Source organism: Netta rufina, assembly GCF_964035555.1.
Source record: "Netta rufina genome assembly, chromosome: 30".
NCBI classification, from domain to species: domain Eukaryota; kingdom Metazoa; phylum Chordata; class Aves; order Anseriformes; family Anatidae; genus Netta; species Netta rufina.
In genome coordinates, this window is record NC_140154.1 from 2,293,448 (window position 1) to 2,320,471 (window position 27,024).

The 27,024-nt window shown below is 65.0% G+C and overlaps 2 protein-coding genes across 3 annotated transcripts in view; one reads left to right on the top strand and one right to left on the bottom strand.

The window, feature by feature from the left end:
* Positions 1 to 151: 151 nt before the first annotated feature.
* STAT6 (signal transducer and activator of transcription 6) lies at positions 152 to 12,663 on the bottom strand. Its single transcript, XM_084303486.1, is given in 23 exon segments — positions 152 to 982; positions 1,053 to 1,196; positions 1,418 to 1,498; positions 1,615 to 1,716; positions 1,827 to 1,927; positions 1,929 to 1,953; positions 2,276 to 2,345; positions 2,519 to 2,665; positions 2,789 to 2,925; positions 3,038 to 3,132; positions 3,209 to 3,415; positions 3,578 to 3,670; positions 3,825 to 3,947; positions 4,094 to 4,181; positions 4,256 to 4,444; positions 4,547 to 4,678; positions 4,823 to 4,971; positions 5,137 to 5,189; positions 5,299 to 5,437; positions 5,520 to 5,603; positions 7,356 to 7,494; positions 8,420 to 8,550; positions 12,591 to 12,663. Coding segments are annotated over 22 exon segments (2,610 nt in total). The 5' UTR covers positions 8,536 to 8,550; positions 12,591 to 12,663; the 3' UTR covers positions 152 to 786.
* A 3,605-nt stretch (positions 12,664 to 16,268) lies between these two features.
* LRP1 (LDL receptor related protein 1) overlaps positions 16,269 to 27,024 on the top strand; it is an 89,064-nt gene continuing 78,308 nt past the window's right edge. For both annotated transcript variants that reach the window (XM_084303630.1, XM_084303631.1), the window contains exon 1: positions 16,269 to 16,401. In XM_084303630.1, coding sequence (XP_084159756.1) covers positions 16,326 to 16,401 — 76 coding nt within the window. In that variant the 5' untranslated portion in view covers positions 16,269 to 16,325. The remainder of the gene's footprint in view (positions 16,402 to 27,024) is intronic.

Here is a 27,024-nt window from a genome sequence, read left to right on the forward strand (position 1 = left end):
CCCCCCCCCCTCCAGCACCAAGCAGAAGGTGTTTGACGGGCGCTGGGGTCTTGCTGCCCCCCCCCCCCCCTTTTCTGCAAGCCATGCCCTGCCCCCGGGTCCCCCCCGTTAGGACTGTGTGGTGTCTTTTTAGAGCATTAGCGACTCTTCCTTTGTAACGTGTACAGTAGATTATTTATTTTGTTATTTTGGAATAAAACTTTATTTTATGGCTTATCTTCCTGCCCCCACTCCCCCAGGCTCCCCTCTCCCTGCCTTGACCCTCCTCCAGGCTGGGGGGGGGGGGGGCCACAGGGCAGCTCACAAACCCCACAGCAGGTGCCAGGCCCGGGTGGACGAGGGGCTCGTGCCCCCAGCTGGGCTGGTGCGGGGGGGGAGGGGGGGGGTCCCTTTCCCCCCCCGGAGTGCCGGGCAGGCGCGTTCAGCCCCCCTGGTTCCCGCTGCCGCCTCTCGCCCCCGCAGCTGACTCATCCCGGCCCCCGCAGGGGGCTGAGCCCGGCAGCGTGGGCTGGGGGCACCGAGCTTGGTGGCGAGGCTGGGGGCACCCCCACGCGGGTCGGGGCCCCCCGCTGGCAGCGGCAAGGGCAGGCAGCGGCTCCGTGCTCCAAAGTGCAGCGTATACACAGGTTGGGGGGGGGCAGGGTGTCACCCGAAGTGCTGCCTCCCCCCGGAAAATTCCCTCCCCTCCCCTGCCAGAGTTTGCAAACCCGGCGCAAATCGTGTCAAGTCCAGGAGCCCAAACAAAGCTGGGTCGGGGCTCACAGTCCCACGGCCCCCGCAGCCCCCTCACGCGTGCCCCGGCCGGACGCTGTCGTCCCACCGGGACTCCCCCAGCCCCCAGCACGAAGCGTTGGGGCTGGGGTATCCGCTGCGCTGCAGGGGGGGTGTGAAGGGGGGGCAGAGCGCGGGGCTGTCCAGGGACATCTCCTGTAGGAACTGGTCGAACTCCGAGCTGGGCGGCAGGTCCATGCTGGGCGCCATCCTGAGGGAGAGCGGGAGCAGCGTGACCCAGGGCAGCCCCCCCAGGCCCCCCTCAGCCCCCCGGTGCTTACCACCTTGGGGAGCTCTGCAGCGGCGCGTCCATCGGTGTGAACGGGGCCAGCTCGGGCATCTCCTCATCCCGCGGCTCCGGCGAGGGGCCTCCGGGCAGCAGCTGGGAGGCCTCCCCGGGCATGTACTGGTGGGTCATAAAGCTCCTGGGGGGCAAAAGGGGGAAAGGGGGCCGATGGAGGGGTCACCTCCCTCCCCCAGGGTGCTTGGCAGCCCCAGGATGCAGGAGAGAAGTGTTTGGTTTGGAGGCTGGAGCGCATCTCCTCATGGGCAACACCAGCTGGGCAGAGCACCCCCCATGTGCATGCCCTGGGACCAGGGGAAGGGGGGGGCAGGGCAGGGTGCCCCCCTCCAGCCACGCTCTTACATAGGGTTCCTGAAGGCAAGGTCTTGGCAGCGGGGCAGCGCAGGGTCCATGACCATGGACGATGAGAGCATCGGCGAGGTGCTGTGGGGAGGAGCAGGAGCATTTTGGGGAAGGGGAGGAGGAAACACAGCCCAGCCATGCCGGGGGGAGGTGGGGGGTCCAACGTGTCCCCACCCCAATTGTGGTACTGCTCCTACCTGGGGAAGGAGGACCCCATGCCCTCGGGGACCATCATGTTCATGTTGCTCTCACCCGCGGGGTAGCTGGACATGGGCTGGGAGCAGAAGGGAGCAGGGGGGCTGCGAGTGCAGATGGGGGGGGGCAGCAGGTGAGGGCGTCCTCCAGGGCAGCCCCCTCCCCTCCCAGCACGTGCCCAGAGAGCTGCCCCTGCCCCTGGGTGGGCACTCACCAGATGGGGCTGAGCACCGACTGCAGGTTCTCGGGGCGCAGCTCTTGCTGCAGCACAGGCAGGCTGAACATCTGAGCCTGGGGGGGCTCGGCCCCCCCCCCCTGCAGTGCTCTGGGGCTGCTGGTCCCTGTAGAGGCACACCGACCCCCTCAGCACAGGCAGGACTCCTGCACTGCAGGGTCCAGTCTACAAGGAGGCGTGTGTGCAAGCCAGCACTTGCTGGGGGCGCTGACATCAGGGTGGGATTCATGTGGAGCTGGGCTCTGCAGCGGCTCAAGCTCCCCGGGGGGGGATTCCTCACTCACGAGCACCTCCCCATTTCCCCGTTTCCCCATTTCCCCCAGACAGAAACCCCCCTGGCCCAGCAGCGATGCTCAGGCTGGCCGCTATCACCTGCCCGTGCACACACCTCCATCGGGGCTCGCCGACAGCCTCCTGCACCCACCCACCTCTCGCTTTCCACCGTCATCTTGATGGCAGTGGAGACGTAGCCGCGGCCGTCCTTGCCCGTCTGTTCTTCTGCGGGGAGAGGAGAAGCAGCCGTGAGCCACCGCCCCGCGTGGGACGATGCAGCGCCAGCCTTGGCAGCAGGACCCTGGACCCAAATCCCTCTGCCCCTCTCGCAGCCCCCCCTGCTTCTCCCCACAGCCTTGCAGCCCCGAGGCCGGGGCCCCTCCGCTCCCCCCACTCACTGTTGTAGTGGCTGCCAAATGCCTGGTCCTTGGGGGTGTTGGGGTAAAGGTTGCGGAGCTGCCCCAGGTCCCGGATGCGGTCGCCGAGGGATCGGATGGACAGGTCCTTGGCGGAGAAGGGCTGGATGTTCTCCACCTGGCTGGAGCCTGCGGGTGACACGGCACGGGGCTCCACTGCCTGCCCCCCCATAACGCCCAGTGTCCCCACGCCGTGGTGACCTCGCTCTCCCCTCGGCGGTGCTGGCAGCAGCCCCCGTGCCCCCGTCTCACCGTCCTTGCCCCGAATGACGTGAGCGATGGTGACGCCCCCGATCTCCGAGTCACTGAAGCGGAGCAGGAAGGTCCCGTCGGGCTCTGTGCTCAGGAGCTTGCAGACGTACTGCTTGCTGATGAAGCCGATGATGAGCCTGGAGGAAAGGGCAGACGGACAGCGTGCCAGTGCCAGGATAGGACCCAGCACTCCCTGCGTCTGGTCCTGGAGGAGCTGTGAACACCCCACTCGGCCTCTCCGGCACCCACCTGTCCGACCAGTAACTTTTGAGGCATCTCTTGGTGAGGTCAAGGACTCCGTCAAACCACTGCCAGAAGGTGAATCCCCGGCCAGGCAGGATCTCCTGGGGAATGAGAGGGGTGTGAGGCTCCCCAGGGCCATGCTGGCCCCTGCCCACCCCGGCCAGCCCTCCCAGTAACCTTGTTGAACTGGGCCCAGGAGACACTGCGGCTCTGGAAGTCCTCCAGGCTGGCACTGTGGTCGTTGAAGATCTTCTGGGCCAGGAAGAAGTAGTGCTCCTTGAGAAGCCCCTTGGTGGTCTGCACCTCTGCCATGAACTTCAGGTTCAGGGTATCGCACATCTTCTCCCATGGCACCCGCTCGGCCACCACAAAGGGCACGCGGTCCTACAGCGGGGCCAGACAGCATCAGGACAGCATCGGGACAGCGCCCACTGCCCCAGCCCAGCCCTGGAGTCTCCTCGTCCTGGAGCTGGACCCAGCCCTGGCACCCCAGCAGGTCCTCCCTCACCCCAGCCCCTCCCCACAGCCCTCCCTCGCGGCACTCACGATCTCCGAGAAGGCGTTGTCCCACAGCACGGTGGCTTTGGCGTTGTTGTCCTGGTTCCCGTGGACAATGACCACGATGGGCAGAGACAGGACCTGGGCACGGGGCGCCCTCCCCTCAGCCCGGGCTCAGCCTCCCACAGCCCTGAGGCTGCCCCAGGGCCATCCCAGCCTGGACCAGGGCTGCGAGGGGTGGCAGGACCCAGGTGCCTGAGGGAGGCTCGGTGCTGCCAAGGAGAGGGGCCGGTACCTGGAGCTGCACAGTGAGGTTGCTGGGGCTCAGGGCCACGGTGGTGCTGAACAGGACGGCGCATTTCTCCTCTGTCACCGACTCGGACCCCTTCCGCTCGCAGCGCTTTATCTTCTTCAGCAGCTAGGGAGGGGAGAGCCAAGCGTCACCCCCAGGCAACCAACAGCCCTGAGACACCCCCCAAGCCCTCCTGGGGTCCTCCCAACATCCCAGCACAGCCCCGAGCCTGTCCCGGGGCCGCTGTACAGCCCCTGGCCAGCAGCACTCACCACGTTCTTGAAGTTGGCGCAGCAGGTCCCGCTGGTGGGGTTGGTCTCCAGGGCCACCACATTGTGCATGATCTCCCCTGTGCTCTCGCTGGGCAGAGGTGGGGGTCAGGGCAGCGCAGCGGGGGCGCAGCCCCCTTGCCCCCGCGCTGGCCGGCCGCTCACCTCAGGGTGTTGCCGTAGGCGCTGAGCGCCAGCTCCCGCGCCTGCTTCTCCGTCACCATGTCAGCCCGCACCATGTAGGGCTTGGTGGATGCCTTCAGCAGCTGGGGGCCCAGCAGGAACCGGACGCTCGCCTGGAACTTGGTCTGGGTCTTCAGCACCTGCGGGGGCTGTTTCTCCACCAGGAAGGAGCTGGGGGAACAAGGGGTGACAACGGTGACGAGGGCAGCCAGCTCTGCCACCGGCCTCTGCAGATCCACCTTCTGCCCCCGCAGCGCCCGCCCTGTCCATTACCTCTTGACCAAGCTGGATAAAACCTCGTTGAAGCGCTCCAGGAGCCGGGGCAGCAGCTCGGGCCCCAGATCTGTGCTCGCTGCCATCACCTGCTGGTGCAGCTGGAAATAAACCTCGACCAGGCTCTCACACCTGTGAGGAAATTGTGGGGAAAGAGCGCCCTGAGCCAAAACAGGGCCACAGCAATCCTGGAGCCCCTCAGGCCAGCAGGGTCCCCGTTCCCAGGGGAGAAGACGGGGCAGGAGGGTTGCTGCGGGTCCCCCATTGCCACCCCACCTCTTCTGCAGCGGCGCTAGGTTCTCCTCGAACAGCGCCCCATTTCCTGCCAGCTGCTGCTGCCTCTTCCAAATCTGGATCCTCTTCAGGACCTGCTGCTTGGCCACCTCCAGCTCTTTCGTGGCCTCCAGGATCAGGGTGGGCAGCTCCTGGGGGGCAGCACCAGCCACGGGGCTCTGCTTGGCACCATGCCCCCGGCAGAACCTGCAGCCCCGCACTGGCCCCATGCCCCCCCCGAGCTGCTTCGTGCTCCTCAGCCCTGTCCCCCCCCCGGCAGGATTGCCGCCTTGCCCCGCTGCCCCAGCCCCACTCACGCTCTCCGGAGCTTTCGGTTCTGTCTTCAGCTGTGGGTTCAGCGGCAGAGAGGCTGGGGAGGACGGAGCGGGGCGGCCCCGTTAGCACAGGACTGCACCCGCACGGCGCTGCCGTTCTCCGCCGTGCCCCATGGTCGGATCCATCCCGCCCTGGCCCCTCACCTGCAGAGCCGTCCCGCAGCTGTGAGCCGCGCTCCCGCAGCGCCTGGATCTCGTGGACACGGTGCTGCAGCCGCTGCAGGCCCAGGCTGAACTTGAGCTCCTCCTGCCGCCGGTGGAAGCTGAGGGGCAGGTGGCGGTCCTGGGGTGAGGAGAGTGGGGTGAGCGGGGTGCGGGGACGGCCTGGCCATGGGTTGCCCCGGTGGGGGGCAGGAGCCACGCACCCTCTTGAGCACAGCGGCCTTCTCGCCCTCCAGGATCGCCTTCAGGACAGCCACCAGCCGCAGCGGGTCCCGCCGGTATGTGCTCTGGGGGGATCAAGGCCCTGGGTGTTAGCAGGGCAGGACGCGTGCCCCGCCGCCCCCAGCCCATCCCGTTCACGTGTTTCGGGCCCCCAGCCCAACACGATGGGCGCTGAGCCAGTCTCTGTGGTTTCACGGCCGGCCATGTGGAAGAGGCTGTGGCTGGCACGCTTTTGTGACATAACCAATTTCCAGCTTTACAACCAGTTTAAAACTTTAAAAAGTTAAAAATTTAAAAACTTTTCCAGTTTTAAACTGTGCATGAAAAATATGAAGCAACTTTAAATGAAACCCAAACCCCCATTCCTTATTTCTGCGAGCATCCCCTCAAGAGGCACCAGCCCTACACCTGGCGAAGACATTCCCGGCCACCCCTGGCCCGGGTGAATCAGCGCTTTCCACCAAGCCCAGAGAGAGGAATTTCCCGGCTGGCTCCAGCTCCCCGCACCCTGCGCCAGCTCCTCCGGCCTTCGCACATTTCCCAAATTAGCTACTTCCCTAAACAGCAACGGCGAACCGCTGGACGGCGCGCTGGGCGGCTTCCCCTGCGGGCCGGGCGGCAGCTCCGCGGCACGCCCCTGGCCCCCTGCGCCCACCCGGCGGCCCCGCAGCAGCGCCAGCCCTGCCAGCACCGGGGTTTAGGGGACCAAAGCCCTGGGTTTGGTGTCCCGAGACGCTGTGGCAGCCCAGAGCTGTACCCTCGCTGCGTCACAGCCCCATCCCGAAGCACCCCCCGGAGAGGGGCCGTTCCTGCCCCAGCTGCTTCCTCGGCCACGTTCGTCTTGAGCAAGAGCACCCAGCTCCCACCGCCCGCAGCCCATGCTCCCACTCAGCGCACTCCCACAACAAAGGGCTCGGAAGGGAAAAGGGTTTGCTGTTACGGGATGAGGAACAATGGGAGGAGGGAGGCTCTTCTTGAGTAACTTAAATTGGGGAAAAAAAAAGAAAAAGAGCTGAAACATCTGCATATTTTCAAAAGCCAGCAGCAACATTGTTCATGAAAGTCACCCAGTTCCCCAGAAGTTATGACTAAAACTGACCCCTTCCCAAATGTTGTATATTACCAAAAAAGCAGGGTTTTCAACCGGGCTCTGGGCACGAGCACCGTTCAGCCCTTACTCTAAGAGCTCCACTGGCAGGAGAGAGAGTGGAAGGGTTAATCTGCAATCACAGAGGGAGGAAGAGAGACAGAGCAATTCACAGAGGTCTCAGTAAACAGAGAAAGAGCCCAGAAAAAGAAACCCAGTGTACACATGCACATGCGGCAGGAGGAAACACGGCACAAAACACCGCATGGAGGAAGGAGAAATCAAACGCTCGAGCAGAAAATGGGGAACATGTGGTGAGGAGGCTGCACGAGCGCCAACGTGCTCAGGGGGTCCCCGCAGGGGCAGCTCCTGGGCGCCAAGGGGCTGCAGGGATGTGCCCCACGAGGGGAAGCTGTGGCGGCTGGCGGGCAGGGGGGAACCATGGCCATGAAGGGCCTGAGTGCTGTGACGAGCTGGGGGCTGGCCCCAGCACACGGATGAGCTCCCCCGTCCTGCCGAAGTGCCCACAAAACCCCACCGCTGGCACCGAGTCCGCACAAGTCACCCAAGGCTCCAGCCTCAAGAGGGGACTGGCTCAGAGCATCAGCCCCTTCGGTGGTGTTTGATGCAGCAAACCCAAGGCATGATAACAACCCTGCCTCCCATGGCTCCTAGCTGCCATCCCGGCAGGACATGGCCCTCAGGGCCCCGTGCCCGGCCCCCCGCGCACCTCAATGTTGCTGACTTGCTGGAGGATCTGGCACTGCTGCCCATCGCTGCTGGCGGCACTGCGAAGCTTCTCCAGCATGGCCGAGAGCATCCCGCTGGCCACGCTGGTGCAGAAGGCGTCGCAGCCATTGATGAACTCCCTGGGGAGAAGGGGAGAAGGCCGGGTGGGCACGAAGCCTCTGCCCTCCCTGCGAGCACGCACTGGGGAGGAAGGGAACACCGGTGCTTCCGCTGTCCTGGCACGTCACCCAGCGCCGGCTGGACTTCTGGGGGAAATTTGCCACCTTACAGCTGTGAGCGAGGCTGAACGGCACTCAGAGAGATCACGAGGTTCATCAGAGAGGACGTCACCTCCTGAAACCTCTCCCACACACACACCCAGCTGCCACCCACCCTCTGCTGTGCTCCCCCACCACGGGGCCTGGAGCAGCCCCTCACCCGCTGCTGTGGCGCAGTCCCATGTGGCCAAGCCCCCTTGTGTCAAATTTCCTGCCCTTTTGCAACCTGGTCATGGTGCTGTGCAGAGGAGAAACAGTTCCTGAGGCCACTCCTGGGGATGCCTGGGTGAGACCGTGACACTGCTAATTAACCCACTGCTATTTCCATGTTCTAGGCACAAAGCAGGGGTGCTGGCCAGGCTGTGCTTGTTATTGCCACTGCAAATGCAGCACTGAGTCAGTCCAGACCCTGCTAGGGCGCTGAGGGCACCAACAGACCCCGACCAGCCTCACCTGACATTGCACTCTCTGCCCAGGCTCAGGAGCTCCCCTCCCATCCAGATCGGGGCGCTCAGCCCCACCACGAGCTGCGCCACCAGCACATCCATCTCTGGCCCCATCTCCTCTTGCTCCCGCACGGATGCACAGGGCGCCCTCACTTACCTCACCTGGGGTCGTGGACGGAGCCCAGCACCGGCACCGACACGTTCAGACACTGGCCAGGCCGGGACCCCCTTGGCTGGGGGCTCAGCCCTCCCTGCGGGCAGCTGGATGCTCCCCTGCCATATCCCGGGCATGTGGGAGCGGTGAGGGAGAGCAATGCCCCGTGGGGCAGATGGGGACTCACCAGGGCTGGTTCTCCAGCCAGTCAGCCAGGAGGCAGCGCAGGCTGCGGGGAAACTCTGCGAAGAGGCTGCTGAACTCCTCCGGCGGCATGTGGGAGACGATGTTCCAGAGGGACATCTTGGGAACCGTTACCTGCAGGGAAATGGGAGGTGAATGGGGAGAAGGGGGACACTGCGGGCACCCCACAACCCTGTCCTCCGCACGGCTGGGCTGGGCTATCCCCCGGTCCTGAAGGCTCCTTCGAGCACTGCTGCCCCGTCCCTCCGCCGTCTGAACCTGCTGCTTGGCACGGCCGGGGCTGCGCGGAGAGGAGGAGCAGGAAGCACCCATCCCTGATCATCCCTCTTGGGCAATCCTGGCAGGCTGGCAGCCCACTCGTGCCTCAGTTTCCTGCAATTCTGGGGAATCCCTGCTCCTCCTCCATGGGCACAGGGACGCATGGGGTGGCAGGCAGCACTACTGAGCTCGGCGCAGGAGAGATGGCAAAGCTGCCAGGAGCAAGAAGAGCGCGAAGCCCCAGCACCTGCTGAAACGGCTCTGCTGCGGTGCTTTCAGGAACAAGACACAGCCCTGACCCCCAGCCCTGCAGAAGCGAGGCGGCCAAGCTGCTCCCCAAAACCTCCCCAGCCACCCCCCCAGGGAAAACACCTTCCCAGGGCATGCCTCAGCCACCCCACAAACCGGTCTCCAGATTCCATGGAAAGCAAGGAGAGGGCTCGATGACAGGAGACAGGAAACACCATGGGGAAGACCGGGGGGCTCCCACCACCCCCAAGCTGGGCTTCGCAACCCCAACGGCGCCTCCCTGGCACAGACGCGCCCTGCGCCCTCCAGCAGCGCCTGAAGCCTGCGGACTTCACCCCGCCTCCGCAGCCCAGCCTCCCGGGCTGCTTCCCAAGATCCTGCTCCCGTCCTCCCCGCCACCCTCGCGTCCTCCATCCCACGGCCCCGCCGCAGAGCCCGCTCCCCTCGCTGAGCTGAGGAGCTGCTGCGTCACCCGGCCCAGACGCACCTCGCTCCCGGCTGCCCCTCACCCGGCTGGGGTGGAGGCCGGATCCTGCAGCAGGACGCGAGGCCGCGGCCCTCGGAGGACCGGGAGCCTGCGGGCCACGGGCCAGCGCGTCTTGCCGGGGCCGAGAGCAAACAGCCGAGCGAGGGGGAGGCGTCACGTGCGCCCGCGGGCCGGCTGCTCTCCCCAGCGGGTCCTTTCCGCGCGGCAAGAGCCAAGGCGCAGGGAGGAGGTGGAGCCGCCGGAGACTCTGAGAAACCATGCGGAGGGAAGGGAGCCAACGTCACTAGGGCAACATTGCAGAGTGCAAAACAACCGTGGCCTGCTGCCGGCCGCCAAGCGAGGCCGCTCGCCCCCGCCTTCGATCCTGGGGCCACAACGCACTGGGGCCGGGCAAGGGGAGCCCCCGAGGTGCTCGAGCCCCCAGGATCCCACACCGATCGGAGGAGCAACCCTGTTGCGTGCCGTGCCTGGGTCTCCCAGCAGTGAATTTGCTCCTGGCTCTGCTGGCACAAACCCACCCCGATGATTTACTGCGGGGATTGACGGATCCTGCAGGGATCAACGGCTGGGGAAATGTACCCAGCGCTCACCAGGCAGCTCAGCCCCGCTCAGGGCACCTGCTGCAGCTGGGGCCGGGGCCTTTCCACCGCTTGCTCGGCCAGGAAAACCCACCAGCAGCTGCTGCTTCCCCTCGCCGCCCCCCACGGACCCCGCAAGGCAGGGACCAGGAGAGGTCGGAGCTGTTGGTGCGCAGGGAATGGAGGCAGGAGGAAAGAGCAGTCCCTCATCCTGTGATCCTCGGAGGCCCAGTCCCCGTCCCCCTCCCTCGTTAAAACCTGTATTTCTGCTTAGCGCCGGGAGGCAGCTGCTGGCTTGTACACAGCAACCTGGAGCGTGAGCTGGGCATGCCTGAATTTGCTGCGAGGCTGCAGGAGGCACCGCGCTCCTCCTCGTCCCCACCAGCCCAGGGCCGGCTTGGAGGAGCTCGCGGCAGGGGACGGCCCCGTCCCCTCCTGGCGTCAATCGCTGCAGCTCCTCGAGCCCAGCCGTGCCGCGCTTCCTTCCCGTCCTCGCTGCAGTTTCCATAACTCTGTGTTTTCCTCCTCAGCTCCTACTGCACAACAGCCTTTCCCTGCCAAGCCCGTGCTCCTGTAACAATACCCTGGCTGGGGCTGAGGTTTCCTTGAGAAGGGCTGGCGTGCCCAGCGCCCCGGTTTCCTGCACTTCGCGGTACCAGCTGGCGCTTGGTGGCCCACGTGGTGTTTGCCCTATCAACATATCTGCAGCGCCGAGAAGAGGAAGCACTGCGGCAGGCCCCAGGACGCAGACCCAGGCCTCAGGACGAGGCCACCCCTCCTGCGGGTCGGGGACGCTGCCTCGTCCCCTGGGCAAAGCAGCCACCGCCGCAGCTCCTAGCACCGGGCCAGCAGCCCTGCAACTCGCCCGGACGACAGGCGCAGCTCCCAGCTCCGCGGGCAACGTGCCCACGCCGCCGCAGATGCACAAATCCCCCTCTAGCGGGGCTCCGTGCCCCCAAAAAGGCAGAGGTTTGGAGGCTGCCCCGGACAGGGCCCCCTCCTGTGGGGCTGGGCCGTTTTCGTGCGGGGCTGGGAGCTGCTGCCTGGGAAAACCCCGCGGCCGCGAGGCGCCTCCGGCTCAATGGCGGGGCAGGATATGGCGCAGGGGGGCAGCTCCGCCCCGAGCCCCCTCTTCCTACCTCCCCACCCCGCTGGGCTTCGTCCTCGGTGGCGGCAGGGATGCGGTGCTAGGTCAGGCAGGACGGACCGTGGCACCGAAGGGGGATCGCTGACCTCCCCGCTCCCCAGCATGGGCTTTCTGCTCGCTCTGTGGGCAGTGGGAAGCCACGTCCACGTCCCAGAAGTGAGAGCAGCCAAGCATCCCACCACTGGCACCCGTCCACCGCTGGCACCTCATGAGAGCAGCACCCACCTCTTGGAGCCACCTCTTTGCTGTGTGAGGGGAAACGGGGCTGGGAGGGACCCTGCAAGGGACCCAGCTCCCCTCCACCCCCCGATCCCTCAGCACACATCCCCCATGGGGCCAGGCCCTGCCAGGGGCCAACTGGGGACAGAGCTGGTGGCTGGCGGACACACGCAGTCCCCTGCCCTCTGCAAGGTGCAGCTGAGATTTCCCTGGGACTTTCTCAGGGACAGACGCTCAGATTTTCCAGTGCTTGAAGTTCAGGACACCTGGCTCTGCCACCAGCCTCCCTCCCACGTCCCCACGGGGGACGCAGCCTGCTGCTGTCACCGCCTTTGTCACGCCTCAGTTTCCCCGTGCTGCCGGGGAGGCAAACGCTGCCGGCGTTCGCTGTCCAAGGTGAGGATGCAGAACCTCGCAGCACGGATGGGACGCAGCGCAGAGGATGCTGCAGAGGCAATGGGGTGGCAAGGACCGGCCGGAGCCCTCTGCCCTCCCACAGCGAAAGCCCTCCTGGTTCAGAGATAGAAGAGCAGGGCTTTCCCCAGCTGACCCAGCCCCGGTGTGACTCACAGCGTGGGGAATCCGGGCAGGATCAGGCCCTCAGCTCCCACCCCTGGGGACATGCCGCAGCCCGTGCCCCCAGAGGTCCCTGCCAGGCGCCCTGGGGCCGTGCTCGGGCGCTTTTGCTTTGCCCCACGCACCCTTCGCCCCCAGACAGGGTGCCAGCAGCCCGGTCCGTAGGCGCTATTGGCAGCCGTCCACATTGGACTTTGGGCCTGGCAGCCCCGCCAAGCACGGGCCGGGCTTCCAGCTGCCTTGGGGCTGCCAAACACCCGCAGGGACCCCGGTGCTGCTGCCCGGCCCCATCCCCATCCCCTCCTGCAGGAGCAGCGGGCTGGGCTCCGGTGGGCTCACCCCGGGGGGGGGGGGGGGGGCTCTGCAGGCCCCCGGTTCCCCTTCCTGCACCCCCCCGGAGCGGGCAGGCACCTGCAGCGCCCAGCAGCAGCCCTGGCCGCCTCTGCTGGCACCGGGGGCTGAAAACCCGCCGGGTTTTCCTGCGGGGAGCCCCGCTCCGGACGGTGCCGTCCCGCAGGCCCCGGGGTGGGCACCGGGAGCCCGCGGGGCTGCACGGCGTGCGGGCACCGGGGACCGGGGCAACCCCCGACAGCCCCGTTACCCCCCCAGACGCCCCCCCCCCAAAGGAACGCGGACTTACCGGAGGGCGCTGCCTCCCTGCCCCCGTTACCGGCCCGGGGAAGGCCCCGTTACCGGGCCGCGTCCCGCCGCCAGCCGCCGACTTCCCCCTTCCCCGGGCCCGGCCCCCGCCGCCTCCTTCCGGCCCGGGGCTTCCACGGCCCCGCTCCCGCCGCCAGCCCCGGGGGGGGGCCCCGAGCCGCGCTCGCCCCTTCCCGTTCGGGCCCGGCCCCGCCCGGTGCCCCCGGGCCCGCGGAGCCGGCGGCCCCCGCGGCCTCCCCCGGGGGTCTCCCCGGTGCCGCCCCCCCCCCCCCCAAGTCCCGTCCCGTCCCGTCCCGTCCCCCCGGTGCCGTTACCTCGCGGAGCCGCCGCTCCGGGCCGGGCCGGGCCGGGCCGCGGGGCCCTCAGTCCATGGCGCTGCGGCTGCGGGCGCGGCCGGGCCGGGCTCCCGGGGCTGGCCCCGCTCCGGCGGAAAGCGCCGAGCGCCAGGAAGAGGGAGGAGACGCGCGGGGGTGCGCGGGGGGGCCCCGCCGGCCCCGGCCCCGGCCCCGCTCCCCCCCCGGTCCCCGCCGTCCTCCCCCCCGGGTCCCCACGTTCCCCCCCCGGTCCCCGCCGTTCCCCCCCCACCCCTCCCGGTCCCGTTGCGGAGCCGTTTCTGTGCCCCCCCCCCTCCAAAAGGGCCGCCCCGCACCTGCCCCACATCGCGCTGCCCCATAGCGGGGCTCCGCCACCGTGCAGCCCCCCCGCACCCCCCCCCCCGTACCGGGAACCGGCAACCTGCCCCCCCCCCCCGAGCTGCGCACCCGTTCGGTGGCTGAACGCGCCCGGGGCCCGGCCCCGGTTTGCAGCCGTGTCCCGGAGCTTGAGGCCCGCGGCCGGGCCCGGGAGCTGCCCGGAGCTGTGAGCGAGGCCCGGGGGCTGTCCCCGCCCGGGGGGGGTCCCGGTGCACCGGGGGCTGTTTGTGCCCCGTGGGCCGCTCGGTTCCTGCCCCCCCCCCGGTGGGTGCGGAGCCGCCCTGGGGCCGCCAGGGGGCGCTGCCGCACCGGGGTCCCGCCGCAGGGCCCCGGTACCGGCCCCGGGAGGGGGGGCCGGGGGGGGACCTGGGGAGCTGCCCCCCCACTGCTGGGACGGGACCCCCCGGGACCCCCCGGGACACGCCGTGCTTCGGGTCCCCCGGGGAACCGAGCCCAAGGCCCGGCCGTGCCCCGGGCACCGGTGGCAGCACCCGCAGGGCTCTGGGGGTGTCGGTGGGCACCGGGCTTCCCCTGCCTGGCTGGGGGCCGGGGGGGGCCCTGAACGAACCGACCGGTGCTGAGCACACGGGACCCGGGGCTGGGTGCGTGGGAGGAATCCTGGCAGAGCGTGGCCATGGCCCTGCTGTCCCGGCCACCTCCGCTCGCAGGGGTTTGCACAACCCGCGGGGCTTTGTGCTGTGCCCCCCCACCCCGGGCACCGCTGGCCTCTCTGCGGGGACGGCGTCCCGGGAACATCTGGGGAGGGAGAACATCTTCCTCCCAAACACCTGGCACGGCACTGCCTTGGCTGGGCCCCTCCCGGCTGGCTCCTGTCCGCTTTCCCCCCCCCAAGCCCTCTGCCAGCATTGCCTCACTGGGGCGGGGGCAGGCGTATGATGGCATCGTTGTAACTGCTGACGTCATTGTTGTAACGGGTGATGTCATCTGGGGGGGCGCAGGCACCTCCTGCCACGGAGAGGCTGCAGGGTGGGTGCCGGTGCTGCCCTGGTCCCTGTGGCACCCGGACTCGGCACTGTGCAGCAGCAGTGTGGCGAGGAGAACGAGGGCACAGCTCTGACATCACAACTCTGACATCACGGCTCTGACATCACAGCTCTGGCTCTGACATCAGAACCACAGCCATGGTGGTCGGGGAGGGATGGGGCACTGCCCCAGGGGGGGCTGAAGGAATGCACCTGCAGCCGGTGAAGGAGGGATGGGGTTGGGGCAGCCCCGCTCTCATTGGGGTTGGGGGGTCCATGCTGCCCCCCAGCCCCACGGCCTGGGTGGGTCCCGGGGGCCTCGGCAGCGTTGCAAACATTGGCAGTGCGTTTGCCACCCCAACCGGCCCAAAATGCAGATCACGGTGACGGAGACTCTTGGTAACAAACATCTGAGGCAGGGATGAGACGTTCCCTGCGGAGAAAAGGATGTTTGGGTAAGGTGAGAGGAACACCGTAGCTGTTTTGGGGCTGGAGCTGCTGCCCCTGGCCCCCCGTGGTAGGTGGGTGGGCTCATGGAGCATCCCCCTGCCAGGAGCTGGCACTGAGCCCAAGCACGGCTCCAACCATGAGCCACATGCACAGGACCCAACACTGGATGAGCAAAATATGGCCTGGCCCCAGCAGGACCCTGCTGCTGGGACCCCGCTGCCAGGACCCTGGGCTGGAGGTCACGGCCTGGGGCCACGGCCTCATGCTGTGGGGTGGGAGTGGTGGGCAGCACTTGTACCGTATCCATACCATGTCCATCCCTATGCCACATCCCTGTCCCCCGTACCCATGGCCCTGCTGATACCATACCCATGTCCATACCTACACCACACCCATACCATTCCTATACCATACCTACACCATGTCCATACCCATCCCCACACCATGACCGTACCTCTATCCATACCCATTCCCATACCATACCATGCCCATACCTATACTGATACCATACCCATACCTCTGCCCGTACCTATTCCCATACCATACCACACCATACCATACCATACCCATCCCTGTACCATGCCCATACCTATTGCCATAGTACACCCATACCTATTCCCATACCGTACCATACCATACTACAGGTATACCATACCATACCCATACCCACACCCGTACCATGCCCATACCCATTCCCATACCATACCCATACCCGTACCATGCCCATACCTATTCCCATACCATACCATGTCCATACCCATTCCCATACCTACACCATGCCCCTACCTATACTGATACCATACCCATACCTAAGCCCATACCTATTCCCATACCATACCACAGCCATACCCATACCCATACCCATACCCATACCCATACCCATACCCATACCCATACCCATACCATACCCTACCAATACCCATACCCGTACCATGGCCATACCTATTCCCATACCGTACCACACCATACCCACACCCGTACGCTGCCCATCCCCATTCCCATTCCCATACTATACCCATACCTATTCCCACCCCGAGCCCATCCCCATCCCCATCCCCCCCCATCCCCATCCCCACCCCCCCATCCCCATCCCGGTACCTGCCCCCCTCCATCCCCGCCCCCCCCCGGGGGGGCGCAGCCCGGGCACCTCCCGCGCATGCGTGCCCGCCGCGTCGGACCCCCCCCCCCCCTTCCCCCCATCCCTTCCCCCTTCCCCCCAATTCCCCCCCCCCCTCGCGGCGGCTCGAGCCCGGTGACGTCAGGCGGGCGGCAGCGCGCGCTCCATCCCCCGGCGGCGGCGGCGGCGGCGCGCGCAGCCCCCCCCCCGCCCCCGCCCCGCAGCCCCCGGCGCCGCCGCCGCCCAGGGCCGGAGGGTCCCGGCTCCCCCCCCCCCCCCACCCCAGCCCCCTCCCCTCCGGTCCCGGCCCGTCCCCCCCCCGCCCCGCCCGGCCCGGCCCGGCCCTCCCCTCCCCTGCCCGCCCCCGCCCTCCCGCGCCCCCTCCCTCCGCGGATGTCGGTGCGCGGGCCCGGGACGCGCCGCCCCGCGGGCAGCACGGCGTGAGGAACCGGGAGCCGCCGGGAGCCGCCGGCATGGGGCCGCTGCTGCTGCCCCTCGCTGGGTGCCTGCTGGCCCTGCTGGCCGCCCCCGCCGCCCGCGCCCTCGAAGGTGAGTGCGGGGCCGCGGGGGGCGGCACGGCCCGGTGTGGTCCGGTGTGGTCCGGTGTGGCTCGGTTCGACCCCGTGTGGCTCGGTTCGGCCCGGTTCGGCCCCGCCACGGCTCCCCCCGGGGCTGCGGAGCGCTCCCACCCCGGGCCCCGGCCCTCGCCGCCGCCGCGCTGCGGAGCGGGGCCGCCCGCCGGGATTGGGGGCGCGGGGCTGGGGCCGGGGCCGGGACCGGGGGGGCTCCGCCGTGGGGGCTGCGCTCGGGCCCGGGCCGCTGACGGCGCCCTCAGGACCCGGGGGGCTCGGGGCTGGGGCCGGGGGGCGCGGGGGGCCGAGACCAGAGCGGGGCCGGGGCTGGGGTCGGGACCGGGACCGGGACCGGGGTCGAAGCGGGGCTGGGGCCGGTCCCGGCCGCTGCAGTCGCGGCGCTTCCCCCGGCGGCCCCGCTGCGACAAAGCGGAGCGGCCCCGCGGGTCCCCGCTTCTGCGGAGAAAATAAAGGGACCCCCCCCCATCCCCCCCATCCTACAGCAGGCGTCCTCCTCCCCTTCCCGATCCCCCCCCGGGAACTTCCCTCAGCTCCCCCCGCTTCTATTCCCCTGACGCCCCCTCCACCCCCCCATTTTCCCTCTGCCAGCGGCAGGGGCTGCCCTGCGGTGACAGCGCGGCCCCCCCGGCCCTTGCGTAACGGGGCCGGTAACGGGGCTGGCCGCTGGCCCCGGGGCCGTCCAGCCCCGCACCGAGCGGCTCCTTTTCAAGCTGCGCACGTCTCGCCCCTGCCGGGATCGATCTGCTCGCCCCGTTCTTCTGCAGCCTCCCCGTACCGGGGGCTCGGGGCCGGCAGCTCGGCCAGCGGGGAGCCACCGGTGGAGAAGTTCCTGGAGATGTTTTAATGTGTGGGGTGGGAGGCTGATTTTTTTTTTTTTTAATCTTTTTTTTTTTTTTTTTTTTTCCCCCTTAAAAGCCCGGAGATTTGGGGTTTTGAGTTGGCTTGCGCAGCTTTCCACTTACGGGTTCCCTCCAGCCCAGATGGGAAGGGCCTGGCGAAGGCGGCAGCCTGGAGCGTTTTATCGATGGGGGGGATCTGGGGGAAGGTTTCGCTGTCCCCTTTTAGCACCCACCTCGGCACCAAGCTGCTGGCGCTCGGTGCCGTGGCAGAGACAGCAGCGTCCAACCCATGGCCAGTGCTGCGGGGGGGGGGGCTGGAGCCCCTGGCCTCCCCCCGCCCTGCTGGAGCTCCAGGCACCCAAATCACGTCCCTCGGAGGGAGGTGGCGATGCCGCTTGTGTCCCCAGCTCTGCTGACACCCGTGCGGGGTTGCTGCAGCCACTGGCACTGAGCTGCCCTCTCCCCGTAGGCAGGGAGTGCACCGGGGTTTGCTGCTCGGCCTCTCCCCTTTTTGGGGGCACCCGGCACCGTGGAGGCATCGTCCCCCCTCGGTTGGGGTTCGAAGCAGCCGGCGGATCCCGAAGTTGGTGGGGGCGGGAGGGACAGGCATCAGTCATTGCATAAGCTGCGTTGCCTTTGGAAACGAGGCTGCAGCAGCGATGATGAGCTCGAGGGAAGTTCCTCCATCCTCTCCTCCACCCCGATGACTTGGAACGGGGTGAAAGCCAGCACGGGAACGCCCCCTCACCGGGTGGCTGGCAGTGGACTCCTGCTGCGGGGTGCTGTGCCTTGCCGACCCCACAAAGCCACATGCAGCTGGCACAGCGTCCTTCAGAGCTCTGTGGGCAGGAGTTGCCCTGGTCCGGGGATGGGGCTTGGGGAGGAGGCTTCAAAACCCCAGTCCCCCTCCCCCTCGGCAGTGCAGCGGCGGGGTTGCCTTGGCTTGCGACCCCCAAAGCCACTGCCTCGGGTTGTGACGCTGAAAATGTTAATTTGTTCCTGTCTTTGGCTGCAGAAGAGAGGGGAGACAAAGTCCAGCCGGCGGGGATGGTGGAGGAGCTCTTCCAGCGGGACAAAGGGCAGCGGCGCACGGCTCTGATCTGCCGGAGCACTCTTCCCATCTGGCGGGGCGGCGGTGCGCTCCCCGGGTCCCGATGCTGCTTTGGGAATACCTGTGGTTGAGGGTGGCCGAGGTGTTTTGATGCAGCCCTTCCCCCTCAGCAGTCCAGGTCTTGTGCACGCAGGTGCCATCTCCCCAGGCAGGGACGGGTTTTCCAGGAGCCAGGCTGGGTCTGGGAACTGTTGGGGGGTGGCTGTCGGGGCTGGTGCTGCCTTTGCCACACAAAGGAATGGTGCTAACAGGGGGGAGCCTGCTCAGCTCCATGCAGATGTGGGCAGGGGGTGTCTGTGGGGTGCTGAGGGCAGGGTGCTGGCCCGTATTGTGCCCAGGTGCTCCGCTCTCGTGTCATCTCTGTGTTCCTGCAAGCTGTGTGCCCACGTATCGCTGCAGTCCCTGTGGGAGCAGCACAACCGTGGCTCCTGTCCTGCCTTCTCCTTCTCCGGTGCCGTGTGCTGGTGCTGAGGGGGTCCAGAGCATCCTCAGCAGCGCTGGGCGTTTCTGGGGTAAAACCAAGGCGCTGCCTCCTCGTTGCTTCCTCGGCATCCCGGCCCCAGTTTGTGCTCCGCTTCTGAGCGCGGTGCTGGAAGGTGCCAGGGCTGCTCCTGTCGGCTGTTGTTGCACTTCCTCCTGCATCAAGAACTGGTTGGGCCAATGGAGGGCAAACCACCCAAGTCTTCCCCGTTCCTCAAAGGCTTTGGCACCCAGGGCCGCCTCTTCCTGGAGGAGAGCTGGCGAGGCTTTCGAGTTAATTGGTTCCTCTTTGCCACCAGCCCGTACTTGATCCACAGCTGCTGGCTGCCTCCTGCCTGGCACAGGATGGGCACAGCCTCATCTTTTCGGCATCCCTGGGCCAGGAGGGAGGTGCGGGTGGCATGGCTGTGGGTGGCGGGGGCACGGGACTGCTGGTGAAGGGACGGCTTCGAGCTGGGACAGCTTTTGTGTCTCTGGCTCTTGCAGCCGGAGTAGGATGAGCCTTGCAGTCCTGTGTGATTGGCAAGGTGTGGATGTGGGGAGAAGCCAAACTGTCTCGATATAGCTTTGCAGGAGTGACTCACTCCCCAGGAACCTGGCAGAGAGAAGGGCTGGGGAGAGAAGCACAGATGCTTTCTCACTTAGCGAGGGAGGCTCGTCTGGGGCGGGGGGGGGGGTCTTAGCGACCCAGCGCTGGTTTTGGAGCTGGCTGCAAGGCAGGGTGGGGCGATGCCTCCACCCCAGCGCTGTCCTCGTCCTGCCTGCCTGGCACCGCCCTGGTAGGAGCAGGCTCCTTACGAGCCTGGAGCCGCCCGTGTCTGCGGCCGCGATGTGCATGGAGGGTGCTGGGGTCCAGCACGGGTCTGTCACCATCCAGCTGTGGGCACCGTGCTCCTTGCTGTGCCCAGAGGGTGCCAGCGTTTGGCACGGGTCCGTCACTGGCCAGCTGTGGGCACCGCGCTCGTTGGCAGAGCCAGCAAGCAGTGGCAGCAGCGCAGCACCCGTCCTGGGATGTGGGGACTTCCCCTTGCAGAAACAATGGCTGATAAGCAGGGGCAAGCCAAGGGAAAAAAAAAAAAAAAGTGCAGAACTGCTGCTCTGCGGTGTCCCCAGAACCACGGTCCTTCTCTGGAGCTCAGCGCTGGGGGACAGGGTGGAGGCAGGAGCTGGCGGCTTGCCCAGGGGTCAGGAGGTGCCCACGGACGGAGCCGTTCCACTGTGGGGCCCTTGGAGGGCAGGAGGACACCGGGATGTGGTGCTGGTGGTGGTGTGGCCCGAGCGAGGCTGCTCACTTTCCTGTGGGGCTGTTTGGGAAGGCACCGCGAGGGGCTGTGCTCGGCTGCCTCCTTGTTGGGGAGGGTGGAGGGGACCCCAGCCACCGGAGGGCTGCAATAACATCCCAGTTAGCTCCTGGTGTTTCCTGTGGCTGAGCTGAGCAGGGAGAGACAGGGCTGGGAGGGAACGAGGGGCAGAGCCCTTGGACAGAAGGGATCCTGGCTCTTGGAGAAAGAGGGAACATCCCTGTGGGTTTTGGAGGTGAATGTGCCAGCCTCAGAGGAGTGCTGGGCACGCGGGACATCTGCAAAGCAACCTTTGGCGTTGGCTTCCTCGTGTGGTGCTGCTGGGGGGATCCTGAGCGAGGGCCCTGCTGTGCCCCATGTGGGGAAGCATCTGCCCGGCGCCTTTCTCCAGGGGATGAACGCCAGCGTGCACAATGCTGTGGCCCCTTGTGCAGGTGCTGGACCTGGGTCTGCAACTGACTCGCGGGGATTTTGGTTCCACCTTTGGGGTAAGTTCCTGAGCCTGCTGCGGCTGATCATTCAGCAGGGCTTTGGCCAGGTCGGGCTGCCCGCTGCCGTCCCGTGCAGGGCACATGCGCCTCCACACGCCCCCTTGGCCCTGGGAAGAGGGTGCAAGGGGATGCTTCCCGTAACAACAGCTCCGGGGAGGGCAGCACAGCCCAGAGCACTGTGGTCACTGTGAGCTGGGCTGAGTCGGCACTATCGATGTGACAGCAACCAGCGGGCAAGACCGTGGCCTTGTCATGGGGCAGGAGGTTCCTCTTCCATGTGCTGAAAAGATTTCGATTCCTTGATGCGTGTCGAGCACCTCGTTTAACCGCTAACCCACAGGCAAGTCCTGGCTGCGCTCCCAGAGCCCACTGCTCTGTCTGTGCCGTGCGCCTCGGCACAGTGCAAAGTCATCGTGCTCCCGGTTTTCCCCAGCAAGTCGCAGAGCTTGGCTGAAATGCCTGGGTGTGTAGGAGCTGTCTGAAGCCCCACGGAGAAGTCGGGAAGAATCCAGCAATCCCAGGATTGGGAAATGGGCTCCTCGGAGATTGCGCCTGCTCCTCGTCGCGGCGGTGCGCGGCTGACTCAGCCTGTGAGCGGTGAACGCATCTAACCCGTTTCCTTCCTGTGGGCTCTACGCTTTGCCAAGCAGACAAGGCTCTCGTTGTGCTGGGATTGAATTTTTATCTCCGCCGCCTTCTGGATTGGGCATTCTGGCTCCATCCCTGTTGATGTCCTCTCCGCGCGTGGCTGCCAGGAGATGGGGCGTAGGTCCCCGGTTCATGGCCTGTTCCCCTCTGCTGCCGCTGCGTACGCTGTGTGCCCGGAGTCCTGCTGGGCGCTGTAAATTAAGAATCCGCTATCCCCGAGGGGGAGGAGATGTGTTTTTCTGAACCCCATTGACATCTAAGCCACGTGCCCAAAGCCGGTGAAGGTCAGCAAGCGGCATTGTGTTCTGGGGGCACATCCAGTGCCGGCCTGGCGATGCTGTGCTGGCTGCCCACTGGCGGTGCTGTGAGCGTGGCCCCTGTCTTCTCCTCTCCTTGGTGGGGTCCCACAGCTGCAGGCAATGCTGGGTTGGGGGCCAGTACCGTGTCTGGCACCTGCGGAGGTCTCATGTCTGTGCCATCTTTGGTGGCATTCCCAAGCGAGCGTCAAGGCTGTCTGCACAGAGATGCGCTTTCCTCTCCTTCATATTTCGCAAGCCAGTGCGAGACCAACTTGCAGTTATTTACAGACCAGTTTTTGCTGTTGACTTAACTTTTCAGTCACTTACATTTAATGTACCTTGGCAGCCCGTCCTGCCAGCGGCAAGCAGCAGCAGCAAATATTTTCAGCCTTTTCTAATTCAGCTCGAACTTCTTGTTTTCTTCGCTCCGCGCCTCTTATTTTAAGAAGGAAAAATGCTGGGTGGGTTGCGAGGACTGTTTTGCTGGATCTTATTCCGTTGTGTGAGGTTGCTTTCCCCAGTGCAGTCCATCCATCTCTGGTGCTAAATATAGGCTTACTGTGTCCTTTCTTAGCCAAGGAAGCCAAGCAGACGAAAGCTACAATCACGCGGATGCTTTGCAGGGTTAGAGACAGTCCCAGCAAGCCTGAAGCTCAGGCTCACGGGGTGGGCACTGTGGGGCTGGGCAGGACCCTGCTGGTGGCCCAGAGGTCATGAGGGATCCTGGGGGTACCTTGCTGTGGGTGCTGTGGGAGTGATGGGTGGCCTCATCTGCTGTGGGAGGGGGAGAGCAGGTCTGTGATTTCTTCCAAATTGTGGACTGAGGCATCTGAATGTGAGTTGCAGGTGACTGGGGAAGTGTCTAATTGAGTTGGAAGTTTCATTTAATTGTCTGTACTAATTAGCCTCCTGCAAGATGCCGTTTCTCTAAATGAAAAGGCAGCACTGCAAGTGGCGAGGGTGAGCGTGCGTTTCTGGGTCGTGGCTGGGCACATGGGGCCATGACTGGCAGGTGAAGGGCAAAGAAATCCGCGGCAGACGATTAGCTTCAGTAACGTGGGCTGCGGAGGGAGACGGACTGATTGCTTTCCTTTTGGAGTTGCTGCTGGATTCAGGGCCGTGATTTCCATCCCTTAGTGAATGAACCGAGGTTTTCTATCAAGGGTGAATCAAGTGCCTGCCGAGCCCTCGTATTGCTGCTCCTCTGCCTCAGCCTTGCTGAGATGTGGCTAGGTTTTGTTTTCTGCGGGCTGCCAGGCAAATTGTTATTTTAATCTGCCTAGAGCTTTGAAACGCATCAATCTAGTCCATTTACTTAATATGGTGCAGCTCTTTGTTTGCAGGCGCCGCTACAGACGTCTGAGCGCAGGGACCCGGCGCTCATTGGATCACAGCAGCTCATTGTATCTGACGAACAGTCAAGTGTACCTCTGCCTCTCTCAGTTTGCTGGCACGGCAGGCCACGCTGGAGTAGTCATGGTGCTGTAGCGGTTAATCAGTCTCCTTGGGGCTAATTGTGACTTGGTTTCCCTCGTCTCTGCTTTCCTGCACCCAGGTCAGGACCCTTCTGGCATCTTGGTTGTACGCTTCAGCCCACGGGGTTCTGCGAGTTTCTGTTCGTGCTGTGCTCAGAATTTGTTGAAGGCTTTGAGTATCTTGAACTTAAAAAATAAATAAATAAAAATGGAAGAAGGTTCAAAGGCTTTTGCTGTGAAGGGTAAAGCTGTGACACCGGGGAGGAATAGTGACCACGCACCTTGCTCCTGTCCTGCAGCAATGCTGCTCTGCAGAGCCCAGACCTTGCCTGCTTGTTGTGGGGTTGCCGCTGGGCACCCGGCACGTGTGGTCGCTCAGAGCAGCCTCACCTGGGGCTGAGCACAGGGCCTGGATCCTGGGTGTGTGGCCAGGAGGGAGCCGGAGCCCTCGTGCACGCCGGCTGAGCAGCTCCAGCTCTAGGAGCACGCTGGGGAAGGAGCCGGGCTGTGAATGGCTTCCTCCCCCGGCCTGCTGCCTTCTGTTGTAGTGCTTTTTTTATTGTTTGGAAAAGGAAGCAGTTGGCTTTAATACTTCCTACAGCGACAGTGCTTCCAAAGGCCTGCACGGAAGCTGCGGGGCGTAGGGGCTCAGACACCTTCCTGCCCAGGCAGCGGAGGGCAGGCGCCATCCATGGCCTCCCAGGGCAGCAGCGGGGGGGCCGGGCTGTGTCCGTCTGTCCGTCCTTGGGGCCAGCTCCAGCTTTTGCCCCAGAGCAGGGCACCGGGGCGTCTGAGGTTACTTCCAAGCAGGGGAGTTTCTTCCCTGCCTCCCAAAAGCATGAATGGAGGGATCTGTGGTGCTGCCTTCATCTGTGCCGTGGGGACACGCGGCCCCGGTTGTGGCTGTGGGGCTGGCCGGGAGGTGGGTGAGATCCTGCTCCGCTCCGTGTCACCCCGCGCGGCCGCGGCAAGGTTCCGCTTCCTGCCGGAGCCTGTCCAGATGGGTTCACTCAAGTGTCTCCTCTCGTGGCCTGGAGCGGGTTTTCCCTGCGGAATTTGGAGCCCAGCACTGCACTCGTGAGTTTGGTTTTCTCTTCTGCGGCTGCCTGATGCCAGCATCCCTCCCAAACCTGCCCTGCCCCGTGTTCTTTCAGCTTCTCTGAAATTTCAAAGCTCCTTTTTCTGCAGCTTGCAGAAGGTAGGAACGGGCACACCAGGTCCAAGCACCATGGAGTGTCCAGGCTGCTGCAGGCAAGCAGTTAGTTGGTCATAGCTGTGCTGGTAGAGATGCCAAGGGGGCAGGATAATGTCTGGGACACAAAATCAGACCAGACATAACTGTACCAGATTCCTCTTTAATCATTTTTGCCAGTTATAAACAGATGGGACACTCCACCATGCCAAAGATTTTGTTTTTTCCCTCCACCTCTCAAGACCCAGCCCAGTGGCTGCATTCCCGGGGGTGCCCCTAGGGGCACGGGGACTCTGCCCGCCTCACGCTGCCCTTGTCCTTGGCCCGAGCTGCGTGCAGGGACGCGGCCGGGTTACTCTGCAATTTGCACAGCTGATCGGAGCTGCCTTTTGCCAGCAGAAGCAACAAGCCCGGGTATTGTGCGGCGACCCTGGGACACAGCGTCGGGGTTCTTTGTTGTTGTTGGATTTTATTTTTTTTTCCCCTCCCCTCCCTGCTCGAGCTCGGAGCTCGCTGTTTGGGTGGTAGCTGCGGCTCGCAGGGCCGTGCAGCGCTCTTGGCACGGTGGCTCGGCCGTGGCCCGGCCCGGGTGTCTGGGCTGCAGCGCTGCGGTGGGGGAACGGCGGCGCCCGGCCGGCACGGCGGTGGCGAGGAGCGGGAGCGGGGCCAGCTCCTGCGCGGGGCGGCCGAGGAGCGGCGCAGGCGGGGGCTGCGCTGTGGGGAGGCAACGGGCCTGGAGCCCTGCTGCTGGCCATGTCCCCTCCGCCTCAGGTAGAGGCGCTGCCTGCCCTCGCCTTGCCGGCGTTTGGATGTGCGAAGCGCTTGGTTGGCATGGCTGACTCGGTTCCTCCGGGGCCTGACCTGGGGTAATCCTCCTCCAGGAACACGGGGAAGTGGCGTCGGCCCGTGGAGGCTGCTGGCTGTGTGCGGCACGGCGCCGTGGGCACTTGGTGGTGTGGAGGGGGATGATGCAGCACTCAGCAAAGCCACGGTGCGATGTGGCATCCTGTTAGCATGCTCTTGAGGAAACCCCAAGTGTTCCCCGATCCTGCACCGCCGCATCTGAGGTGCGCCCTTGTGGCCTGTTCAGCACGCTGTGCCTGAAAGGTGCCGCTCAGGGGAGGCCTGAGCCAGGGGATGCTTCCCCACCCCGCTTTGGAGGCCGCGTTTTTGTTCCAAGTCTGCTATCACTGGGCGAGCAGGTCGGGTTTGCTTTTGGGGTGTGTTCCTCCTAGACAGGCTCCAGCTCCCATGAGGCAAGGAGGGGATGGGTCAGGGGAGTTTTTCCCAGCCTCCCTGTAGGTATGGCCACGTTTGAGCAGGTCACAGCCAAATCCCAGCTTGGGCAGAGCAGCTGGAGATGCTGTCCGCGTGGAGCAGGAGGGGTTACAGTATTGCTGTGCTTCCCTGTGCTGTTTTCTTCAGCAGGAGCCTGAGGTTTTCCTGGGGAGACCTTGAAATAGTAGCTGGTGCCACGGTGGCTTCATGACCTTGTCCCCCTGAGCTGCAGGAGGTGTTTGCTCCCCAAAACAATGGGGCTCATGGAAGCCACCCGGCAGCTTGTGCAGATGATGGAGCTGGGTCTGTTCACCCTATTCCTCCTAGTGCAGGGGACATGCATGGGGCAGGGGTCTGGTGTTTCCCAGCGCTGGCTGGGGTGGGAGTCCCTGTTCTCATGGCACAGCCTGGTCTGGACTTGTACTGGTGACCACCCCAGGGATGCTTACAGGTCCGTCCATCCCCGGACCCATGGGTGTCACAAGTGTCGGCAGGCTGAGTCGCCCCCGGAGCAGCAGGACCGGGAGACGGCGTTCACATGGACAGGTGGAGCTGAATTCAGAGTAGCTCCCTGAGCGGCACTCTCCTCTTGGGAATAAAAGTCCCTTTATGCTGGAATAATTAGTGTACTCAGAGCACGCTAATTATTCTGGGATAAAAGTGACTTTTATTCCGGCAGAGTGTCCTCTCAAAGGGCCCTTTCTGCCCGCTCCCGGTTCACAATAGCTATTCTGGTCCGTTTCCCCATTTTAGACAAAGTCCTTATTTGCAAAGCCAGCGAAATTGAGTTGACTAATGAATTAAGGCCAATGGTTTTGGCCTGGCTCCAGCACTTTTAGAGCCTTGGCTGGCTGATGCCCGTCCCAGGCCGAATGCAGTTGAGCACCCTGCTGCCCAGCGCAGCCCCCCGCCTGCTGCCGGCCCCTTCGCCTCACACAGCCCTGGGCTCTGTCAGTTAGCTCCTTGCAGAGTCCTGCCCTGTGATTCAGCTATCCAGATGAAATGCCTATTAATCTATAATGTGCAATTGCTTTATTGCACAATGCAGGCAGGTCTCTGGGGGAAGCGTTATCAGCTTTAGCCACAAGCCATAAATAACTGCCTCCGGTGCAGAACACTATATTCTGTTTGGGTTCCAAACTGCCAATGGTATAAACATCCTACTTCTTATTGCTAGAATAAATAAAGGGAATAAAACCTTCCGAGCAGGTAGAGGAGGCAGGGGATGTTCTGGATCTGGGGGTGACGGACATCGTGCACAGCATCCATAGTATCTGGCTGGGTCTCCTGCCCCAAATCAATGCCCCTCCCTCACCCCTCTGCCTCGTGTGGGGAGGGGAAGGGGCAGCCCCCCCCCAGAAAGGGTGGCTGCCAGCCAGGCACGGCTGCAGCCCCTCCAACCGAACCAAGAGGAATTAAGCCCCTTTCTCTTGGCTGCAAATGCTTTTTTTTTTTTTTTTCTTTT